This window comes from Hyla sarda, chromosome 3 (genome assembly GCF_029499605.1).
Source record: "Hyla sarda isolate aHylSar1 chromosome 3, aHylSar1.hap1, whole genome shotgun sequence".
Classification (NCBI taxonomy): domain Eukaryota; kingdom Metazoa; phylum Chordata; class Amphibia; order Anura; family Hylidae; genus Hyla; species Hyla sarda.
In genome coordinates, this window is record NC_079191.1 from 95,275,569 (window position 1) to 95,295,146 (window position 19,578).

General features: G+C 41.8%; 1 protein-coding gene across 7 annotated transcripts in view; it reads left to right on the plus strand.

Annotated features, from left to right (window-relative positions):
- Window positions 1-19,578, plus strand: part of MYO7B (myosin VIIB) — a 222,068-nt gene that overhangs the window by 153,830 nt on the left and 48,660 nt on the right. For all 7 annotated transcript variants that reach the window (XR_008891050.1, XM_056564675.1, XM_056564676.1 and 4 more), the window contains 10 exons: window positions 286-456; window positions 3,019-3,102; window positions 5,929-6,056; window positions 6,400-6,526; window positions 8,925-9,044; window positions 10,352-10,525; window positions 13,229-13,456; window positions 14,037-14,204; window positions 17,380-17,497; window positions 18,068-18,194. Coding sequence is in view for 6 of the 7 variants with exons in the window: in XM_056564675.1 (XP_056420650.1) it covers window positions 286-456; window positions 3,019-3,102; window positions 5,929-6,056; window positions 6,400-6,526; window positions 8,925-9,044; window positions 10,352-10,525; window positions 13,229-13,456; window positions 14,037-14,204; window positions 17,380-17,497; window positions 18,068-18,194 (1,445 nt within the window). In the remaining variant the exon portion in view is untranslated. The remainder of the gene's footprint in view (window positions 1-285; window positions 457-3,018; window positions 3,103-5,928; window positions 6,057-6,399; window positions 6,527-8,924; window positions 9,045-10,351; window positions 10,526-13,228; window positions 13,457-14,036; window positions 14,205-17,379; window positions 17,498-18,067; window positions 18,195-19,578) is intronic.

The window sequence follows — 19,578 nt, forward strand, 5'->3', positions numbered from 1 at the left end:
CTAAAAGTTTAAAAAATAGATCTTCTGATTGACATCTTTCCCCATACACACTATCATACAGGGACAGCTATCATTTGCTTTGTGTCTGGGTAAAGCAGTATGTTATAAGCTTTTTACACAAATATAATAAGAGAAATTATAAAAAGAACTATACTTCCCACAGATCAGCATCTCTATTAAATATGTAATTCTGTATGGAAATAGCCATTGATTTTGACTAGCTTGAAAAACTGGTTAGATAGTTTTTGTACATATGCACCCACTTTACTTGTAATTTTGTTTTAGGCATCATTAGCAGTATGGAAGATTATACTGCGATTTATGGGTGATCTTCCTGAACCAGTATTATACACTCCCAGATCTAGCAGCCAGACTAGTTCTGTTATTACTCAAATTTATGACACATTAACCAGAAAGAACAATATACAGGCTGGGATGAAGAGCAACTTGCAAGAAGTGAGTATTAAACAAGGAAGCAAAGAGCTACTATGTATGTGAAGAACTAACTTCTTCCAAAAACAGTGTGGTAACCACTGGTGTATGGTGGGACTACGGGTGTTGCGGTGAGAGTGGTGGGATCTGACGCTATTAATCCCGGGGGTTGGATGGTATTAACCCCTATGTGTTTGTGATGCCAGTGTGGTTTTCAGGTTGTGGAACACCACATGCCCGGATTCTCCGCTATCCCACAGGCTAGAAGTGAATAAAGAGTACACAACCAGTTAAGGGGAAACGGAGGCTTTACTGAGTAGAAGACAGGTGTAATTATCTTCATAGCTAAGGCTAGAATTCCCAGAGAGGTGGCCAGTAACCAGAGGACCTCGCAGCTTGCTGGACCAATACTTGTAATAAACTTGACCCTGACTTGTACTTAGACTTGACTTGACTATGTGCAGGACTTGACTAACTTCAGTGACAGCAGACATAGACTTGTAGACTTACTGGAGAGACTTGTAGCTTTTGGGGTGCTCCAGATGCTGATCACTTAACTCTAAGGCCTCTGGTGCTTGCTGCCTCAGCAAAGACTTGTTCTCAGATTAGATGGTAAGATCCAAGAGAGCAGATGGAATCTGAGAGAACCTGTAATGGCCGCCCCTTTATATAGTGGGGGGCTAGACTACAGCCAATATAACAGCACAACACAATTACTGACAAATGCCATGCACACTATGTATAATACAAAGACATCTATAGAATTCTAAGGACATCAGGATCATAATTGAGGCTCTCTGAATTTTTCCTGGCTGCTGAGAAGACTGCTCTTTCACTGTCCACAAGTTACAATATAATATTTTTAAAGGCTATGGACACCTTTAAAAAACATATATTTTGTATTTTGCTTTGTACTTATTGTGGTGCAAAGCCTGTTTCTCCATAGGTCTGTATTAAAGATGTTGCTTGTACAGCATTTGCAGCTTGCTATGTGAGCTCTATTTTCGCTCTAGACTTGTAAACAGCCCATGTGAATTCCCTCATCAGAATACCTTTTGTTTTCTTTCCTTTCTTACTGAAGCGTGTGAGAGCTGCTCCCCAAGGTTTCTCTTCTCTCTATCCACTCTTTGAGCTGTTGTGTAACTCACTCCCTCTCCCTGCCCTAAGGCTATGTTCAGACGATGGAATGTCCACACTAAAAATTTACGTGCAGACATTCCACCGACAGCAGAGTGCCGGCAGAACATGCAGGCACTAGGACTGCTTGGAAATGCGCCACCTCTAGGCGGCAATGCATTTCCGTGTGTACTCCACAGGAAGAATAGACATATCTATACTTTCTGCGGACTCCAGGATTGGGATTCCGCCTTGTGCACAGCGCATCAGAATCCCATTGATATCAATGGGACTCTGCTGCTGTGGAATCTCCATGTAGAAGTCTAATGTGAAATTCTGCATGGAAATTCCATCATGTTAACAAACCCTAACACTTAGAGGGCACAAAATCTGTCTTTTGGACTTATTTTGTGTTCCTCTGACTATTAGCTATTTAGATATTTTCTTTCATTTGCATTGAGGAAACAAATCAACAATAAAAATTGTTGGAAGGTGTCCATAGCCTTCCTGAGTCAACTCCTGGTTTTGCTTAAAAAATATGCCATCGCTTACTGATCAATATGGTATGATTGTTCTTAGAATAAGGATGTTACATCAGAAATTAACCTGAGGCTTCTTTATTGATTTTGCATCAGGCCACCATCCACTTGAATGCAGGTGTTTTTTTAGTTTCTTGCACAAGGGCAGTCCTGGCCACACACTGTAAAATGCCAATGGGACAGATCAAAGGAGGTCCCACAGTTAGGACTTCCTCTGATCATAATGTTATGGCATATCCTAATGAAATACCATAACATGACAGGAGTGTTTAATCCGTAGGAATGTTTTTAAGGGTGCATTCCCACACGGCGTATACGCCGCATATTTCACGCTGCGCAAAATTTACGGCAGCAGCGGGAAATACGCTGCGTATTCCTTGCTCACTATACACACAGGGCTTTCCAGCCGCAGCCCTATGTGTGCAGTGAGTTTTGAAGGCGGAGCCGCGCGTCACAGTCACGCCGGCACACGGTCCCGCCTCTAAAACTCACTGCACACATAAGGCTGCCGCCGGAAAGCCCTGTGTGTATAGTGAGCAAGGAATACGCAGCGTATTTCCCGCTGCTGCAGTAAATTTTGCGCAGTGTTAAATAAGCTGCGTATACGCCATGTGGGAACGCACCCTAAAAGTGATGATTTGCCTTGGTCATTGACTTGCCTAGCAGGCAGTTCCTGCAGGGATGACACTTGACAGGAACCATAGTTCAATGGAGAGCATGGGGAATCAGCTTCCTTTAGAATGCCAGCTGCATGTGTTTGGGGAAGTTAAGTATGGTTGCTTTTTTTATTTTTGTAGTACCCCAACTCACTTAAAAAAATCTGGGGCTAGAGTACCACTTTAAATGATAAGTATGCCACTTTTGTAGTTGTACATCATAATTAACTTTTTTTATTTTCATGAAACTAAATGTAGTATATGTCTTTTTTTAGTCACCAAGAATAAATCGAAGGGCGAAATTCTCAAAAGAAATTTCCTCTATGAAAATGAAGAGGTCATCAAAATTGGCTGGGCAGGTGAAACACAAATATTGCCGTATTAAACTAAAAGTGATTAGGGACATTATATTTTACTTTTTCCTTATCAGAAGTATCTAAATGTACACTGTGCAAGCAGTTGCAAACATACATTCACTTCTATTCACAACCATGGCTTTTATTTTCATCATAAGGCCATTAAGAGTGTATAGAGCAGGCTCAGGACCCATGCCATACCAGGTGGCTCATGGCTGCTTTCAGCAGCTGAGGTCTTCTACTAATAGCTGCCACTATTTTAACTTTTTATCAACCTGAAATAGATGATAATTTCTTCCATGTCCAGCAAACACTTGGCCAATTGACGGTCTGCTCCTGATGCAGAGATCACCCCGACCTCTGGATTTTGCCAGATAGACTCTGCAAGGAGTTCTATAACACACACAAAAAGAAGGCGCAGGAGGACAGCCTCAAACAATATGCAAATTAGGCTTTGGTGCACCCTGGGTGTTCCTCTAGGCTGATACAGCCCAACACAGTTCAGCCCCTTCACCAGTCATTAGGCTGCACTGTACCTCTCCCATGTAATGTAGCAGCAGAAGAAAAGGCTCAGTGGGCTCCAAAGTCTTATTTGCATATGTTTTTGAACTCTGATAGCTCGACGCTAGAGGGGTCAATTAACGAATGACAGGTATGTACGGATTCAGGGTCATAATGTATAGGACATACAGCCATCAGGGTCGGAATGGGACCAAAAATTGTCCTGGGCATATTAGACTATGCAGACCATTTTTTTTTCAATGGGGGTCCCAGCAGTCGGACCCCCACCAGAATGAAATGGGCTGCAAAGTCTAAAATCACCATAGTTCAAGTGCTCTCCAGCTGTTGCAAAGCTAAAACTCCTATCATGTCCCAGGGCTTCAGACATGATGGTAGTTGTAGTTTTATAATAGCTGGAGAGCCAAAGATTGGGGTACAGTTTCACCCATCATCACTGCAGAAATTACAAGTGACTCTAGCTCTAATGGAAATCAGGCAGAATACACAATGATATGTTGTCTCCTTTTCTTTTGCTTTTGGTCCGGACCACAAGGACCACCAGCTACATCATCCTCTACAGAGTCTGACGCCCAGACATCATTGATTGTCAGCAAATCTTCATCCTCTAAATGAAGACAATAATCCTTATAACCCTGCCAGACATTATGCTTTTGAAAATTATACTCCCAAACGTGGCTATGTTTACATGACCGAAAATCCACAATTCTGTTTAAATTCTGTTCCGCAAAGCTTCTGTGTACTGAAAACACAGAATTCTGTTGTAATTCAAAGCCCCACTGAGTTCAGTGGGATACCGCCGGCAACATTTTAAGACAAGTCTTTAAATTTTGTGGAATGCTGAATTTCTGCAGCAGAATGTCCACCGTGGAAATTACACTTAGTAAATGGGGCAGCAGAATCCGATTGAACATAATGGACATTAAATTTCAGCAGAATTTCCGGCTGAATTATTCTCCGGAAATTCTGCTGTGTAAACATAGCCTTTTTCTTCTGAAACAGCACTGTGCTGTCCTACCCTAGACCCCTAAGTCCCCCCAGACTCATCTTTCCCTCTTCCTACAAACCCTGTGGCAACTGAATGTCTGCTTGCAGCAGGCGCCATCGAAGTTATTGGCAGTAGGACGTGCCCTATCTCATAGATGACAATGCATTCACAAAGAATAAATATGTTCATTCTTTGGGAGCATGTCCATTCTGATGGCGAAATTCCATTGCAGCGATTCCACTGTGTGCACAGAGCAGCAGAATCCCATTAAAAACAATGGGACTCTGCTGCAAGGGGATTTCTGCCAGTCCCCAGTGTGGATGAGCCCTAAATCCCCCCAGATTCCTTACTTCTCTTTCAGACCCAACATTTTCCTTCTCCTTCACACCCTTAAATCCCCCCAGACCCCTCAGTCACCTTCATACTTTTCTTCCCCCTACCCCTTTTTCCCCTTCTTCCCCCCCCCCCCCACCAGTCCCCTACCCTCAGTCATCCTTCACACTTTACTGCCCCTCTAAAACCCCTTTGTCCCCTTCTCCTCCCCCCAGACCCCTCAGTCTTCCTCCTTCATACTTTTCTGCAACCCCTTCCCCCCTTACCTCTCCTTGTAGAGGAGAGTCAGGAGGCAGGCTAGGCTCCAGCGGCGAGCAAGGATACAGGTTCCCCCTCCTGCTTGGAGCAGAGCAGGGAAACATCCGTAACGTCAGGAGCATCTGCCGCTCTAAAAGCAGCGGTATGCCTGGTCTGGTTCCCTTTATTTGGGTCGGAGGACCAGCCAGGGGCGAGGCCCTCTTTAGCGTGGGCCCGGTGTGCCTGATGACCAGTCCAGCCCTAATAGCCATGCCCTTTTTGTATACCCTAAAAACCTGCTGGCAGGTCTGCTTTAAGAAGCAATTTATTAGCATTTATATTTGTTGGTGAACTTAGAGTAATATGCAATATAGAATTAAGTGGGCAAGAGACATGAAAGAAATGTAGGTTGAAAGTTTAGGTGACAACTATGTCCCCCTACCCACCATAAACACTTCTGTTATGGTCAGCAATACTGGCATATGATTTCTGCATTGGGAGAAATATACAAGATGTATGTTAGACAGCTATCATGCTACTTACCTTGAGTAAACCATAGAATTGGGTGGGTTTAACTCCATGGTCTTCTGGTCTCTATAGCTTGTTCCACCAATCCCTTCCAAATCCATTTTTACTGAATACTTCTTTTATCATTTCTCTATAATTTCTCTATGCAAATGTTTAGAACAGACAGGTATTAAAGCTTAGAAGTATAGATCATATTTTGCATTACATGTTTTATATCATTTTAGGTTTCAAGTCAATTGAGCAATGCGTCAAACATTCCAGAGGAGGAGAGCCCACTTATTGATAAACCCATGTCAATGTTAGAAAAAGTACATTTTATTGTTGGAAATGGAATCCTGAGGCCTGAAATTAGGTGAGAAATGTAAATTAAACTTTTATACACAGTTGCACAACCTTGGGATGTTGTATGCGGTCTTGTCTTATTGAGGGCCCCTATAACTTAACCTGATTCTTAAGATCCTGTTTGAGAGGAGAAAATTGAATTTAAAAAAATCCTGTTCTAGATGTTTCTATGAGTGTCCGCACATCTATCCCTATTTATTCAGGCACTAATGAAGGTTGCGTTTTAATAACACATTTCTATTTAGGCTGTGTTCACACAAAGCATTTAATTATGGGCACTGCATTATGGTGCAGACACAATATTACCACTATATTCTGAAATTGCTGTAAAAATAGTCATTATTGTTTTCTAGGGATGAAATTTACTGTCAAATCTGCAAGCAACTCTCTGGGAACAATAACAGGAATAGTTATGCCCGTGGCTGGATCCTACTTTCACTCTGTCTGGGCTGCTTTACACCTACAGAAAAGTTCACCAAGGTAAATCACCTGTCATGGTTAATAAATGGCAATTCTGTTCCAAGCTGAAGGACGTGAGAAAAAGTAAATACGGTCTACATTATTTATAGATAACACGGTGGCAAAAGGCTTTTCAAATGTTTTTTTTCTTATGGTTTCAAAATATTCACTATTAGCTAGCTGCCATATGAACCTCTATAAAAAAAAATGTAATTACACATATGATCTTAAAGGGGTATTGTATCAGAAAATTGTATTTAAATAAAACTACCAAAACCCATGATAGGTAACTTACTAAAATAGTGTTATCACAAATTTTACAGGCTTTTTTTTACTGGCTAAATTGGGCATTCATTTTTGCTATTGCACTCCTTATGGTAAATTTAAAATCTTTCTAATGTACTTTATTTAAAAAAAATCAAGTTTTCTATGTTTTATTTGTCTTTAAACAAGCTGCCGCTAGGTGTCTCCCTAGTTGTCCAGAGCACATTTCCCCCCATCTCTTGCACAGACTTTGGACTCCTGCTGGCCTGGCAGAAGTCCAAAATCAGGAAATGCAGTCTTGAGTGCTGAGGGGGTGGGGGGAGGGGTCATAATGTATAGGACATACAGCCATTGGGGTCAGAATGGGACCAAAAATAAGCCTGGGCATATTAGACTATGTAACCCATTTTTTTTTCAATGGGGTCCAAGCAGTCAGACCCCCACCAGAATGAAATGAGCTGCATAGTCTAAAATCACCATAGTTCAAGTGCTCTCCAGCTGTTGCAAAGCTAAAACTCCTATCATGTCCCAGGGCTTCAGACATGATGGGAGTTGTAGTTTTATAATAGCTGGAGAGCCACAGATTAGGGTACAGTTTCACCCATCATCACTGCAGAAATTACAAGTGACTCTAGCTCTAATGGGAATCGGGCAGAATACACAATGATATGTTGTCTCCTTTTCTTAAGCTTTTGGTCCAGACCACAGGGACCACCGGCTACATCATCCTCTACAGAGTCTGACACCCAGACATCATTGAATGTCAGCAAATCTTCATCCTCTAAATGAAGACAATAATCATTATAACCCTGCCAGACATTATGCCTTCAAAAATTATACTCCCAGACAACATGGCTATGTTTACATGACCTAAAATCCACAATTCCATTTAAATTCTGTTCTGCAAAGTTTGCCACTGGGGGGGGGGGGTTGTGGCGGCCTTGGGGTGCTGCCTTAGCTAAATCATGGCTCATCTCACACTGAACTGCTCTGGGCGGTGTGTAGCCAAGTGAGGGAGGAAGTTCTCCCCTGTATGGCTTCAGATTATGTCATGCCTGCCAGGGAACGCCCCTTCCCAGTCTGTGAATCTGACTGAGCAGAAAATACAGAGCAATAACAAGATAGAAAACTAAAAATTAATAAGAATAAAGGCAGGGGGTGGTTTATCATGATGGGGGCAGTGAACTGGGTGGACAATAAAATTTAACAAGATCATGACAGATACTCTTTAAGTATAATTGACCCCGACCAGAAGTTGTGTATTTCTTTTATCTTCATTGTGGTATTATTTTCAGCTCCTCTACTCATCCTACTCTACAGAGATGGAGAAGGCTTGGCTGGATCTTGTTTCTGAGCCCTAGCCCTGTCTTTTGAGTGATATTACTACTTCAGTTCCACCTACATCACCAGCTTCAACTAATATGTATATATATATATATATATATATATATATATATATATATATATATAATTTTTGGTAGGACATCTAGGAAAAAATTAGGTGTGTTTACAGTATGCTGCCTTGCCCTGAACAATGCAACAGGCAGAGAAGCAGGCAGAGAATGAATACAGCTGCTGGAGACTATTCTGCTGTGTTATGCAATGTTCTGCAGCAGGTGTGGGAGGTAGCTTAACTGGCAGTAGTGTTGTAGGAGAGGAGTAGGCAGGTTGAAGGGCTGTGATGGAGAGCTGATGGCAAGCAATGCATTCTGGGAATTGTAGCACTGAGCAACTGCTCAGGGAAGTGCAGTCCAGCTGTTGCTGCTGTTTTATGAAGAATTAGACACATGCAAGAAATATTATTTGCTCAGCCTTACCAATTCTGTATGCACAGCCCAGATTTTAAATGTGGTGCACATCATGTGCGACAGTTTTTGACACAGATTGTCACAGAATTCTGGTGCATTTTTGTAAAGTAAATCTGCTACAGTGTTTGAACTGTCTTTATTTTGTCTTCATTCTGGTAACATTCAGCCAAGATGAAACTTATGGTAAAGACCAAGTTCAGCTTATACAGTTTATTGATTGAGTTCACATAAATAAAAATTTTTGCCCTACGGACCCAGCACAACAAATAGCTTGTATATGACATTGTTAAATATAGAGTACTGTATACTAAGCCTTGACTCTTTCTATGTCCTGTTTCCTTGCACAGTACCTGCAAAATTTTATCCGTGGGCAGCAAATAGCACACAGCTCTGTGTGTATGAAACAGCTGGTTCGAACTATTGCTAATGGCCCACGGTCAGAGCCTCCCAGCTGGTTAGAGCTGCAGGTACAGTGAATCATGTAAAAAATGCCTTAAACTTCACTAGGACTATAGGTTTCAAGATTTTAATTTTCTCTGCTGTTTTAATTAAAAAATGTTGTGGGTTTCTTGCTGGTGTTTCAAATACCATGGGGAAATTTATTATAGCAGTTTACAGCAGGTGTAGATTTCTAAATCTGGGATGGACAGTGCAAAAGATGTGGCACATTTTTTAAGAGGCTTGGGTCTTATATTGCACAGTGCGCATCTTAAGGGTGCGTTCACATGTGCTTATTTTCTGCTGCATATCTGCTGCAGATCTGCAGCAAAAATACGCACGTGTGAACGCACCCTAAGTCTGCATTCTTTTACTTATGACCAGCCTGTAAGATGCCAGTTTTAATAAATTCCCCCTATATTTTTCCTATATCTCCACAAAGTGCTGGAACATGGCACAGTTGTTTTTTTACATATGAAATCCCATAGAATAATCATCTGTTTTCATATCAAATCGGAAGCAGGCATACATATGGGCCCCGCATATGTCTGTGGGTGCTGTATTAATGCTCTGCAGAACTTGGAGAACGTACAGAGGTATAATATAGCCATGTCCATGAAGCCATACACAGATATTTAAGGTTATGTTCACACTTTTTATGTTCACAAGTTTTTAATTGCAATCAATCATTGCATACAAAGCCAGGAGTGAGGGAGAGGAGAAGACCCAATCTTACCTTTATACATGTCCTCCATTTATGATCTGTTCTTGGCTTTGTATTCAAAAATTGCAATTACAAATACACCATAATTAAAATATTAATACTTAATTTAACACTATAATGCTATCAATGGATATTTTTTTTACATTTGAGAAAGTTAAAGCCTTAAAGGAGTACTCCGGGAAACTGGACTTATCCTCTGTCCACAAGATAGGAGATAAGTGTCAAATCACAGGACGTGTGACTGCTGGGACCCCCCCAAGATCTCCTGTACGGGGCCGCCTTCTTACCCTTCCTCGGCACGCTCCAGCCCTCACCCTCAGAGACCCGCCCAGCCAAACACCAGCTGAGGTGGAATATCGCTGCTGTCGTTGATTGGCTTAACAAGCAGGCCTGTACAAGTGCTCATCACGGAAGGTGGGGGCCAGTGCGTGCCAAGGACTCATACGTTGATGCCCTTTAAATGGGATTACAAACGGTCTCAGCAGTAGGGGTCGTGAGGGGTCCCAGATGGTGAATACGGCATAAATTCAGTTCCTTGAAGTACCCCTTTAATCTTCATTACAATTGCTATATTATTATAAATGATTTACTATTTTACTTTGTCTTTTTTAGGCATTAAAAGGTTCAGCATCCCTAGAAGTGCCTGTCAAGGTCATGACCGGTGAGATTGTGGTCATCCAAGCAGATTCTGCCACCTCTGCAAAGGAGATATGCAGGAAAACTGCCCAGAAACTTAAGATGAAGGATATATTTGGGTTTTCTGTTTACATCTCAATATATGATAAGGTGCATAAATGTTTTATTTTTTTTTTTTGCATCTTGAATTTTTTTGTATCGTAACATTATGGAGATTATAATGGGTATAATGTTAGATTGATATTGCCCACAAAACTAATGTATACATACAGTCATGGCTGTAAATGTTGGCACCCCTGAAATGTTTCTAGAAAATGAAGTATTTCTCACAGAAAAGGATTGCAGTAACACGTTTTGCTATACACATGTTTATTCCCTTTGTGTGTATTGGACTAAACCAAAAAAGGATGAAAAAATGCAAATTGGACATAATGTCACACCAAACCAATGGGCTGGACAAAATTATTGCCACCCTTAACTTAAAATTTGGTTGTAAACCCTTTGGAATAAATAACTGAAATCAGTTGCTTCCTATAACCATCAATAAGCTTCTTGCACCTCTCAGCCTGAATGTTGGACCACTCTTCCTTTGCAAACTGCTCCAGGTTTCTCATATTGGAAGGGCGCCTTTTACCGACAGCAATTTTAAGATTTCTCCACAGGTGTTCAATGGGATTTAGATCTGCACTCATTGCTGGCCACTTCAGAACTCTCCAGCGCTTTGTTGCCATCCATTTCTGGGTGCTTTTTGACGTATGTTTGGGGTCATTGTCCTGCTGGAAGACCCAAGATCTCAGACGGAAACCCAGCTTTCTGACACTGGGCTGTACAGGGCGACCCAAAATCTGTTGGTAATCCTCAGATTTCCTGATGCCTTGCACACATTCAAGGCACCCAGTGCCAGAGGCAGCAAAACAAACCCAAAACATACCGTATTTATCGGCGTATAACACGCACCTTTTAGGCTAAAATTTTTAGCCTAAAGTCTGTGTGCGTGTTATACGCCGATACACCCCCAGGAAAGGCAGGGGGAGAGAGGCCGTCGCTGCCCGCTTCTCTCCTCCTGCCTTTCCTGGGGTCTAGAGCGCTGCTGTCGGCCCTTCTTACCCCCTGGCTATCGGCGCCACTGCCCGTTCTGTCCCCCTGACTATCGGTGCCGGCGCCGACAGCCAGGGGGAGAGAAGCGGCGCCGACAGCCAGGGGGAGAGAAGGGGCAGCGGCACCCATTGCCGGCGCCGCTGCCTCGTTGCCTCCCCCCATCCCCGGTGGCATAATTACCTGAGTCGGGTCCGCGCTGCTGCAGGCCTCCGGCGTGCGTCCCCGGCGTCGTTGCTATGCGCTGAACGGCGCGGTGCATGACGTCAGTGCGCCGCGCCGTGCATAGCAACGACGCAGGGGACGCACGCCGGAGGCCTGCAGCAGCGCGGACCCAACTCAGGTAATTATGCCACCGGGGATGGGGGGAGGCAACGAGGCAGCGGCGCCGGCACTGGGTGCCGCTGCCCCTTCTCTCCCCCTGGCTGTCGGCGCCGGCACCGATAGTCAGGGGGACAGAACGGGCAGTGGCGCCGATAGCCAGGGGGTGAGAAGGGCCGACAGCAGCGCTCTAGACCCCAGGAAAGGCAGGGGGAGAGAAGCGGGCAGCGACGGCCTCTCTCCCCCTGCCTTTCCTGGGGGTATATCGGGGTATACACGCGCACACACGCACCCTCATTTTACCATGGATATTTGGGTAAAAAACTTTTTTTACCCAAATATCCTTGGTAAAATGAGGGTGCGTGTTATAGGCCGGTGCGTGGTATACCCCGATAAATACGGTAATTGAGCCTCCACCATATTTCACTGTAGGTACTGTGTTCTTTTCTTTGTAGGCCTCATTCCCTTTTCGGTAAACAGTAGAACGATGTGCTTTACCAAAAAGCTCTATCTTGGTCTCATCTGTCCACAAGACATTTTCCCAGAAGGATTTTGGCTTACTCAAGTTTATTTTGGCAAAATGTAGTCTTGCTTTTCTATGTCTCTGTGTCAGCAGTGGGATCCTCCTGGGTCTCCTGCCATAGCGCTTCTTTTCATTTAAATGTTGATGGATAGTTCGCGCTGACACTGATGCTCCCTGAGCCTGCAGGACAGCTTGAATATCTTTGGAACTTGTTTGGGGCTGCTTATCCACCATCCGGACTATCCTGGGTTGACACCTTTCATCAATTTTTCCCTTCTGTCCACGCCCAGGTAGATTAGCTACAGTGCCATGGGATTGCAAACTTCTTGATAATTATGCGCACTGTGGACAAAGGCAAATCTAGATCTCTGGAGAGGGACTTGTAACCTTGAGATTGTTGATATTTTTCCACAATTTTAGATCTCAAGACAGATTTTTTCTCTCCTTTTAATCTGTTTTCAGGTGGGATTTTTATATTGCCCACACCGCTTACTTGCCCCAGGTGAGTTTAAAGGAGCATCACATGCTTGAAACAATCTTATTTTTCCACAATTTTGAAAGGGTGCCAATAATTTTGTCCAGCCAATTTTTGGAGTTTGGTGTGACATTATGTCCAATTAGCTCTTTTTCCTCCCTTTTTTTGGTTTAGTTCCAATGCACACAAAGGGAATAAACATGTGTATAGCAAAACTTGTGTTACTGCAATCATTTTCTGTGAGAAATACTTCATTTTCTAGAAAAATTGCAGGGGTGCCAACATTGATGGCCATGACTGTATATAATAATTGCATTTTATACTTAATGTATTTTAGAATGAATATGAGGATAAAGTGTACACTGACATTAGTATATCAATATATATAGAATATTTAAAGATTATGCTATACTTACACAAAAGTATTTATAAACTTTAGGTGTGGTCATTGGGCAGTGGATCAGAACACCTTATGGATGGTATTTCTCAGTGTGAGCAGTTGGCCAGGGAAAGAGGAGACCAAGAGAAGCATGCTCCTTGGCGTCTCTTCTTCCGTAAGGAAGTCTTCACACCATGGCATAACTCTTCAGATGACCCTATGAGCACTGACCTTATTTACAACCAGGTGATACGCGGCCTATGCTTTGGAGAGTATCGCTGTGAGAAGGTAGGTGAGAAGCTGTATCACTGCACTACTCAAAGTAATTAGTGTAAATAATTAATAAAATTGGCATTTATCTATTAAGTGTCCCAAGTCTGCATCTTACAATGTAAACTGAGAGGGACCCAATTACACTGAGCAATTATTGACAAAAAGGCCAACAATAACTTTGTAATAAGCCCAGCAATCAGAATGATTTTAGCAAGGTAAAAAATAATTGTTAGTCAGCCACACATCTCCTTATGTAAAAGGGGGTATGCGGCCAATGAATGATGGAAGTAACGGACTAGCAAATGACCCAGGGATTGCTCCTGAGGCCCTGCCTAAAAGCCATGAAATGATCACTGATTTCCAAGATTGTTTACGGCACTTGATGGCAAGGTTGAACTTTTTCCCGGGTTCATAAAAAGAAAAAAATAGACGTGATACTGTTGGGACTTTAACAGGTCATTGTCATCCTAAATATAATCTTTTACAGCTCAGCAGATAATAATATTTATGCATTTATTACATTTTATGTCAGAACAACTTTGCACGATTGTACTGTGGTTTGTTACTTTAATAAATAGAAATCTTTCTCTTGTAGGAGGATGATTTTGTGGAGCTTATGTCCAAACACTACTATATTAAGTATGGTGAGGTCTTAAAAGATGAACACATACAAAATGTCTTAAAAGATTGTATTCCTGCAAAACAATTAGCCACTAAGCCCATCACCTACTGGGCAAACTTACTGAAGGAAAGTCAAGCTAAGGTAATAAACTAACAATAGCATGTGCAATAAAATATGTCCTGATTTATTTCTTAGCATTATCTTATTTTTTATTTTCCAGCTAATTTTTGTACATTAGAGACCCCGGCCCCTATATTTAAGGAGCCTCAACCCTAATCGAACAATTTCCCAGTATGCTTTGCCTCAAAAAAAATGGCCTAAATCTCTGATTATGCCCCTTGATTCCTTCCCTAAAGCAGCCAGCCTAGAAGCTATGCCCCTTTAGTAGTGCAGCTATCTTAAAGAAGATATCCCATGCAGCAAAGAAGAAAAAAAATACCTAGCCATTCCATAGTATATTCACCTACCACCTCTCTGACATGTTTGTGATTTTTTTTCCGCCCCCCATTCACCGGCTATTCAGCTCATAAATTCCAGTTACTTCCTGGTTATGGTGGCTATGCCTGTGATCTCAAAGACTACATTTCCCTGCATGCACTGCTCACATTTCCTGCTCTCAGCTGCCTGAGCAGAGAACTTGTTACCACCCCTAACTTATGTTAGTCACTCCCACAGCTCTGCTAGCTCACTCCCACATATCACTGAGCTCCAATCATAGCCCTATACAGCAGGGTGGCCACGAGGAAACAAAATGTAATCTCAGTGCTCAGAGAGAGGGACCCTGGAGTTAAAGCTGCAGTTTTACACTGTAAAATCACTCCCTCCCCCTCCTCCTCTCAATGAAACAGCTTTACAGTGGCACAATCACCTCCCCCCTCCTCTGCCCTGCACTCCTCTCTCCCCAGTGCTCAGTGTGACAACTCTACTCTCCCTCCCCTCCATTCTCAGTGTGACAGCCCTACGCTGGCAGCTCCCTCCCCTCCCCCCTCTCCTCCGTTATCAGTGTAAAAACATTAGCAAGGAGAGGGGAGAGAACTATGATCTGAATCAGCCGGCATATAGGCAATGCTGCTCAGCCAATCACTGCAGAACAGAGGGAGGACAGTGTGAATATTCATCAGATGGGAGGGGCTAAGGCCGAGCTCAGGGAGCTCTCTGCAGCACAGGGGTTTTCTGGGTAATTGTCACGTCACGGCCCCCGGGATGCTGCTGATAACAGCCTGAATAGGGGGTCGAAAGTCATGAAAACCTGGAACAGCTGAATTTCCTGTCAGACAGAAGAATGCAGATAAAGCTTGTTTCTCAGCAGCATTGGTAATGAAAGTGATTTACAAACCTATATAACTTTACCTTCTGCACTAAAAGCTGAGCAATTGTTTACTGTGAGACTTGTCCTTTAAATACTTAGGTGTTGAAGTTGGTAGACACATTCCAGAATTCTTGCACTCTATATTGCCCTTACAAATACATTTATGGGACAAAACGTTATCCTGGACCTGATTACCTCTGTTGGTAGCAGGACAGGTCAACTTCAACAAAAATTATACTCCTGCCTATAATACTTTATATTACTCAGCGAATCCCGATATATATTCTACATCAGTCAACTGCAATCCCAAAAGGGAAACGAAGCACCAGAATACCCCAACATCTGCATCCTAATATGATGAGCAGTCCCAAAAACAGTATCTCCTCCTTTTACAACTTAAAGGGGTATTCCACGAAAAAAAATATCAACTGGCTCCAGAAAGATAAACGGGTTTGTAAATTACTTCTATTAAATAACCTTAATCCTTCCAATAATTATCAGCTGCTGAAGTTGAGTTGTTCTTTTCTGTCTGGCAACAGTGCTCTCTGCTGACATCTCTGCTTGTCTCGGGAACTGCACAGAGCAGAATAGGTTTGCTATGGGCATTTGCTTCTACTCTGGACAGTTCCTGAGACAGGTGTCATCAGAGAGCACTTAGACACAAAAGAACTCAACTTCAGCAGCTCATCAGTACTGAAAGGATTAAGATTTTTTAATAGAAGTAATTCACAAATCTGTAAAACTTTCTGGAGCCAGTTGATATATATATATATATATATATATATATATAAAAAAAAGTTTTTTTTCCTGCATAACCCCTTTAATATACAGCCTAATCTACTTCTGACAAGAGGCAGTAATGGGACAGATAAAAATTAAATAGAAATCAACGTTAAGCAAAATTGATGAGAAGGACTGGAAAGACATCTTTGCGATCCTCAAAAAAGTCTCCCTGAGATGCCTAAGCTACAAATATTATACACCATCTAGAGTAGCCAAATACTGTCCCAGAAAACAAGATATATGCCCCAAGTGTAAACTGTAATCAAGCACATTCTATCATTTGATATGGCAATTCCCATACATACAGGGACACTGGGCCCAAATAATTTGGTTCCTTAATAATATAATGGGTGCCCCTCTCCCTATGGCCTCTAGAATATGCTTGTTTGGGTTGACAGATCCAGATTTATACTCTTCTTCACAAAGAAAGCAACTCATGTATAGTTGGCACAGTGATTTTTCAGGCAAAAAAAAAAAATCTCACTAAACTGGATCAATGACACCATAGTGCGACTGTCACAATAGGACACATGTGTGAGCGGATAGCTGCCATATAAGAAATGTATATACCTGTACCCTAGCACTCTATATGTATACTACACTATCATTTTATGGAAGAACAATAATACCTGGGCTTTTTCCCCCAGAGTTTGACCCTGTATTCCAGTAATGGATATTGTTAATGCTCAAGCATACAAAGACTTTTTAGACAATTGTCGTGCTGGTAACTTTGTGGCAAAAAACTGGGGAGTTGTCTTTCCGGGTCCTGCATGACTGAACCACTGTGCACAAAGTAAAGTCTATAATGACATAGTGTGATGGGTTTGTAGTGAAGGAACTCTGCTGGCCTGCATGTCCAAGTGCCTGAACTCACAAATGCTGTTTTTAGCTGAATAGGCACAAATTCCTACTGACACAATTCATAATCTTGTGGAAGGTTTTTCCAAAGGATTGAAAGCATTTATAGCTGCAATAAGGGGCCCAACTACATATCAACGCGGTTAATGCCCATCATTTCGAAATGGAATGTCCAACTATCTCATATGGCTGTGATGGTCAGATGCCCATATTCTATTTATACATGTCAAACAAGTAAAGTTATTAAATTCAGAGTAGTAAGTACATGGTATGGAAGGTATATAAAACAGTTAGATCACCATAGAGCATTGACCAATAGACCATATATTGAATTTTTATAGGTCATCTAATGTGTCTTTTCTTTAGGCTCAGTATATATTAGAGAAGACTCCTGCATTACAAGTAAAGGAAACCATAGTAGATTACTCCCGCCAGCAGTGGCCTTTATTATTTTCAAAGTTCTTTGAAGCCTCTAGATTTGCAGGTAAGATAAGACATTGCTGTGGGCCAGTTCTATAATGACAAGCTTATTACACAACAAATGTCATAAATATATGGTTCATATTCATTAAAGGGGTATTCCAGGGAAAAAAATTGATTTATTTATTTTATATCAACTGGCTCCAGAAAAATAAACAGATTTGTAAATTACTTCTATTAAAAAAATCTTAATCCTTTCAACAATTATCAGCTGCTGAAGTTGAGTTGTTCTTTTCTGTCTGACAACAGTGCTCTCTGCTGACATCTCTGCTTGTCTCGGGAACTGCACAGAGTAGAAGAGGTTTGCTATGGGGATTTGCTTCTACTCTGGACATTTCCCGAGACAGGTGTCATCAGAGAGCACTTAGACAGAAAAGAACAACTCTACTTCAGCAGATCATAAGTACTGAAAGGATTTTTTTATAGAAGTAATTTACAAATCTGTTTAACTTTCTGGAGCCAGTTGATATATAAAAAGAAAAAGTTTTTTTCCCCTGGATAACCCCTTTAAACATGAAAAAAAATGTACAATGGTTTTACCATTACTTTACAATATGTAACATATATTCTGCAGGACCCAGTATCAGCAGAAACCACTTCATTGTTGCCATAAACTGGAAAGGAGTGAGTTTCCTGGACGAGGCTGAGAAAAAGTTGTTGGACCTTACTTTTCCAGAGTTAACTAGTATCCTCACAAAAAGGTACATCTAGCAAAAGACTGCATATATTATTTAGGTGAAAATTCAGAGCAGTATTATATGCAGAATTTTTTCACTACTTGAAGTAGATGAAACCACACGAAAAATAAGTCCTGTTTCAGACTGTTCCATTGCAGTCACATGTTCGCTCCTGTATCATAGTGATTTAAACTTGGATTACCAATTAACCCCATACTTATCTAAGCTAAGTAGTATCATATGAGGTTCAGGTAATACAGCTGTGTTGGCCATTCATGAATAGTCTTATTATGCGCAAAGAGTGCCCCAGCCTAAATATATTTTTTTTGGGTGTGTTGTGTTAAAGTGTACATGTACTTTCAAAAATATGTTTTTAACCCTACAGGTTTTATTAGATAACTCTTCAGATTTGTGACTTCAATGCTCTCATTGCTGTTATTGAGCACTTGAGAGTCTCCTCCATGGGGCACAGCAATTTCCCATTCACTCTATTTGAGGGGGCAGGACTGAGCTGTTTGCCATCAGAAATTACACAGGAACTTTCTTTCACTTACTTCCCTGGCCAATTACAAGACAGCACCTAAGTGCACTGGACTGAACAGGCAGGGACTGTGCTGATGATGATGTACACTACTAAACACCAAAAATAAATTACTAGAGACAATGAAAGTAATAGAAAGTATGACACTAATCTTTATTAAGGCAAATACAAACATATAAAAAGTACATTAAAAATTATGCATAAAAGATGGCACAGTTTAAATAACACCATGGATAGCAAATGCCAAGGTAAGCTGTAACTACAAATGAGTAGCAGTCCAGATAGGAAAGTGTAATGTAAACAGTAGATCCACAATAGTACGTAAATAAGGAGAAGATAGTTGCAAAGCAAACCAGACTATCTCATGGTAATAAGGAAAACAGGCGCTCCATAGAGTAGTAACGTTTGCGATCCAATGGTGAGGTAGTTATATAGATATAATGCTCACCCTGGGTGGTTGTGCAACTTCATACACAACAATGATGTAGGCGTAGAAATAGGTTATGTCGTCTACTGCCCTCCGGTAAATATCAGGCAAAGGAATACAAGGCTTCAGAGGGAAACCGGCTCCACGGCGCTTAACGACCACAACAGGTGAAGGATGAAAGGATTTATTTGTCCAGAATGCAACGTGTTTCGCTGCGCATGCGCAGCTTCATCAGGCCTGATGAAGCTGCGCATGCGCAGCGAAATGCGTTGCATTCTGGACAAATAAATCCTTTTATCCTTCACCTGTTGTGGTCGTTCAGCGCCGTGGAGCTGGGTTCCCTCTGAAGCCTTGTATTCCTTTATCTCATGGTAAGGCTTTTTATATCAATTGGTACTGGCGTTCACAGTCTGGTTTGATTTAATACTATCTTCTCCTTA